Here is a 4188-nt window from a genome sequence, read left to right as displayed (position 1 = left end):
CCCCACACAGGGACGATTCCAGGGTAAGGGTTTCCACCAGCGAAGCCAGGCTGGCATAAACACGCTGTAAATGTCCCCCTGCAGGCCAGCCGTTAGTTACGGAGCTCTTTTCCTTCCGAGTGAACAAATAACGCACGTGGTCACAACCAATTATTGCCCTCACTCTGCTGCGCATCCAGGAACCACCTCTGCAAGCAGGGCTGTGCTCGGTGTGGAGCAAAGCTTGCAAGGAGCATCTCAAAGGACACAAAGGGAGCACGGCTGGGTGCAGCAGCAGCCAGGTGCCTCCCCACAGCAGCAGGCCTGCCTCTGTGGGTGCACACGGCCACAAGCGGAGCAGGAGCAACACCTCCTTTGAAAGTGAATTTCAAAGCAATCGCTGCGCGGCAACGAGAGGCAGCTTGGCAAGAAACACCAACTGCGAGAGGAACCTGCTGAGCAGAACAGCAGAGAGGTGTCAGGATGCAGGGCCGTGCCCCTAGAATAGCAAATTCTGCTGGGCACAGCCACCATCTGCGTGCTGTGTGTGTGCAGTGCCCACCAGCAGGACCTCTGCAATGCAGGAAACCAGGGCTGGAAAGGAAACGAGCAGCCGCTGCCCACCTCACATAGAAAAGTTTTATTGAGTGGCTCTCGGGGCTCACCTGTGCCCCAGGTGGGTTCTCTCCTCGGGCAGTGCAGCCTATGGCACAGGGAGCACACGGCAGCACTGCATGGAGCCCTGGGCCCATTCCACCCTGCCCGAGCCTGCAGGCAGCTCAGCCTTCCTATTGGAAAGGTGCACGGGGGGCACACGGCCCAACCAGACCACTTCTCTACGTCACCAACGCTGCAGGTCTTCCCTTCGTGCGGCTCCCTCCTCAGCAGGGTAAAGGACCAGCAGAGCCACCACTGAGCTCAGGACGGGGAATTCTGTGAAGAGATTTAAAGGGAAAACAGAAAGGTACAAACGTGTGAACAGACTGGCTTTGTTTCAACACCGGCCCCATGTGTCAGCAGCAGATACCTCTGTGATGCGTGTCTGCCTGTCAACCAATGTGTGCTTACTGGGATAGGCCGCCCAGCTCTGCTCTGTGCAGTGGGGTGGGGAAGAGGGCGGCGGAGCGGAGCACTGGGCACCCAGAGCAGCACTGAGAGCTGCTTGTAACACCTGGGTGCCCCAAACCTTCAGCCTGGCAGCCCACAGCTCACAGGGACAAAGGCTGGCACCTGCACAGCGCTAAAGGGCTCCCCTGCAAGCACAGCTCCGGTCTGCAGCTACACCGGGTCCCCCACAGTCACTTTACAGCTCCAACCGTGCCAAGTAAGCAGCAGCTCTGCTCGCTGCTGGGTTGGGGCGCAGGGAGCCCATCACCCACCGCTGTTTTCCTGCGGATGGTGAGGATGTGGATGTCCTCGCTGCGATACTCCTCGTCGTGCTGATCCAGGGGCACTCGTTCCAGCTCGAAGTCCACCTGAAGCAGCTGTGAGGGCAGCATGGGGTCACTGCGTGGCACTGCCCTTTGGAACGGAGCGTGCACGAGGCCAAGCCCGGTGACACAGTGCCCAAAGCAGCAAGCTGCTCGTCTCCTGCTGCAGCTCATTCACCCTGGTTGTAACTGACCCAGTGCCAGCTTACAGCTGCAGACACCTTGCAGCGTAAAATGGGAGTTATCAATTAAAGGGTGAATTAAAGAACAGCCTGAATCGAAGGCTTTAGATAGAAGGGTTTGCTTCCTACTGCCTCCAAACCACAGCACCTGCCTCGCTCTGCCAGCCCTCACAACTGCAGGGAAAGGCAAACAGACACACATCGCCTGCAGGACCCACTTGGCTGAACCCCGACGAGCCGAGGAAGGAAATTAATGATGGGAAAGCAGAAATCATCCAGAAACACCCCGACTGTCTGCAGGTACTGGCTGGGAGTGCACTGTGCTGTTCTGCAGAGCTGGATTTGTGCAGCAGCCCGCCCTGTGCTTCCCATGGAGCACGTGAGGAGAAAACAGCTCCTCCACGGGTTAATGTTTAGCTCTGCCCATAACCTGCGTTGTTAGCAACCAGCCGCTGCAGAAAGAAGAGCACGGCCACCTGCTAACCTGCTCCTATGGAATCGCTGCTCTGACACACACAGGTGACGCAGAGGGGCCGTTCTGCAGCTCTGTGCCCAAAAGCATCAGCACAGGTATGGCCAGCCCAGGCTGCCCAGGGCCCCATCCAACCTGGCCTTGAACACCTGCAGGGATGGACGGGGCATCCACAGCCTCTCTGGGCAGCTGTTCCAGCACCTCACCGCTCTCACAGTAAAGAACTTCCCCCTGACATCCAACCTCAATCTGCCCTCCTCCAACTTCAATCCATTTCCCTTGTCCTGCTGTTACCTGCCCTTCCAAAGAGCTGCAGGTGAAGCAAACACACACTCACACACACACACACACACACAGACACACACACTCACACACACACACACACACTGACTCACCTCGAAGTACCTTCTCTCAATCTCGGGGTTCCTCCCCACGGTTCTCTGCTCGTAGCAGCACAGCACACACGTATCGGGGCCCGTCAGCTCCCGCAGCGTCTTCAGCAGCGGCTCTAAGGACTGCCCAAAGGCTGAGGTTGCTCACGGCTCCCACTCGGAGCTCCCCGCCGGCAGCTCGGCCCGTACCGAGGCGGTGCCGTCACCCGCGGGGCGGCTTCTCACGAGGTGCTTTTACTGACACCAGGCCCGGCCCCGCACGGCGCTGCTCCCGTTACCTGCTCGTAGTAGATGCAGTCGGCCATGAGGATGTAGTCGGGGGGCGGGCGGAACCCGGACACGTCCTCGCCCCTAAAACGGCGGCGCGGGGTGAGCGCGGGGCGGGCGGAGGCGGGGCGGGCGGGGACGGCGCGGCCGCCGGGATCGCGTTGGGTCCGGGGCTCATACAGACCATTTCAGTACCTCGGCTCGCACCGACCCCGTCACCAGGTGCCGGTTGTTCTCGATGTTGACGGCCAGCAGCTCCTGCAGCTCCTGCAGGTCGGTCAGCGTCACGTCGGCCCTAAGGGGACGCGCGGCGGCCGTCAGCCCGCAGCTCCCCCCCCCACCCCCTTCGGCCCCGGGGTGGACGCGGACGGCCCGGCCCGCAGCCCCTCACCCCAGCGTGGCCGCCATGATGCCCACGGCGCCGGTACCCGCGCCCAGCTCCAGCACGGCCCTGCGGTTCAGCGGACACGCGCCGGTCTCCAGGAACTTGGCGAGCACCAGCGCCGCGTCCCACACCACGCAGCCAACGCCGCCCGAACGCTGCTCCAAGCGCAGCGCCGGCCCGGCACGACGCTCCAGCTCCCGCACGAAGCCCGACATGGCCGCGCGCACTGAGACGGCGCGGCTCCTCCTCCACGTGGCGGCTGCGGAGCTGCGCTGCGAGCGGGGATGGAGTCCGGGTGGGGAGGAACGAGGGGTGCGAGTGTGGGAGGGACGGGAGGGCGAGGTTGGATGGCGGGGGAAGGTCTGTACTGTGAGAGCGGGGAGGTGCTGGAACAGCTGCACAGAGAGGCTGTGGATGCCCCGTCCATCCCTGGGGTTGTTCAAGGCCAGGTTGGATGGGGCCCTGGGCAGCCTGGGCTGGTATTAATGTGGAGGTTGGTGGCCCTGCCTGTGGTGGGGGTTGGAGCTTCGTGATCCTTGAGGTTCCTTCCAACCCAAGGCGTTCTGTGAGGACTGGAGCTGCTCTGCTATGAGGAAAGGTTGTGGGAACTGGGCTTGTTCAGCTTGGAGAAGAGTACGGGGAGACCTCAGTGTGGCCTTGCAGTACTTGAAGGGAGCGTATAAACAGGAGGGGGAACGGCTGTTTGTGAGGGTGGGCAGTGGCAGGACAAGGGGGAATGGTTTGAAACTGAGACAGGGGAGGTTTAGGTTGGATCTTAGGAGGAAGTTTTTCCCCCAGAGGGTGGTGACGCACTGAACAGGTTGCCCAAGGAGGCTGTGGATGCCCCATCCCTGCAGGCATTCAAGGCCAGGCTGGATGTGGCTCTGGGCAGCCTGGGCTGCTGGTTGGTGACCTGCACACAGCAGGGGGTTGGGATGGATGAGCACTGTGGGCCTTTGCAGCCCAGGCCATGCTGTGATGGTTCAATGATTCCCCACAGCCACCAGCCACACCGTGTCCCTCAGTGCTGCAGTTCCCTACAGATGCTCCCATCCCTTCCACAAGAATTCACTACATTTGC

The 4188-nt window shown here is 61.3% G+C and overlaps 1 protein-coding gene across 3 annotated transcripts; it reads right to left on the bottom strand.

Annotated features, from left to right (window-relative positions):
- Window positions 1-597: 597 nt before the first annotated feature.
- VCPKMT (valosin containing protein lysine methyltransferase) lies at window positions 598-3413 on the bottom strand. Of its 3 annotated transcripts, XM_072337425.1 has the most exons (6): window positions 3114-3413; window positions 2907-3017; window positions 2734-2806; window positions 2459-2578; window positions 1359-1463; window positions 598-912 (listed from the first exon to the last, which is right to left on the bottom strand). In XM_072337425.1, exons 1-6 carry the CDS (start codon window positions 3320-3322, stop codon window positions 898-900), a joined length of 633 nt encoding a protein of 210 aa, XP_072193526.1. In that variant the 5' UTR covers window positions 3323-3413; the 3' UTR covers window positions 598-897. The 3 variants fall into 3 exon arrangements, with proteins under 3 accessions (XP_072193526.1, XP_072193527.1, XP_072193525.1); XM_072337426.1 differs by lacking the exon at window positions 1359-1463 and having other exon boundaries at window positions 754-912; XM_072337424.1 differs by lacking the exon at window positions 598-912 and having other exon boundaries at window positions 1137-1463.
- Window positions 3414-4188: the final 775 nt, after the last annotated feature.

The sequence above is a fragment of the Excalfactoria chinensis genome, chromosome 5 (assembly GCF_039878825.1).
Source record: "Excalfactoria chinensis isolate bCotChi1 chromosome 5, bCotChi1.hap2, whole genome shotgun sequence".
Lineage (NCBI taxonomy): Eukaryota > Metazoa > Chordata > Aves > Galliformes > Phasianidae > Excalfactoria > Excalfactoria chinensis.
Note: the sequence above shows the minus strand (reverse complement) of the source record. Positions and strands in the feature narration are given on the sequence as shown.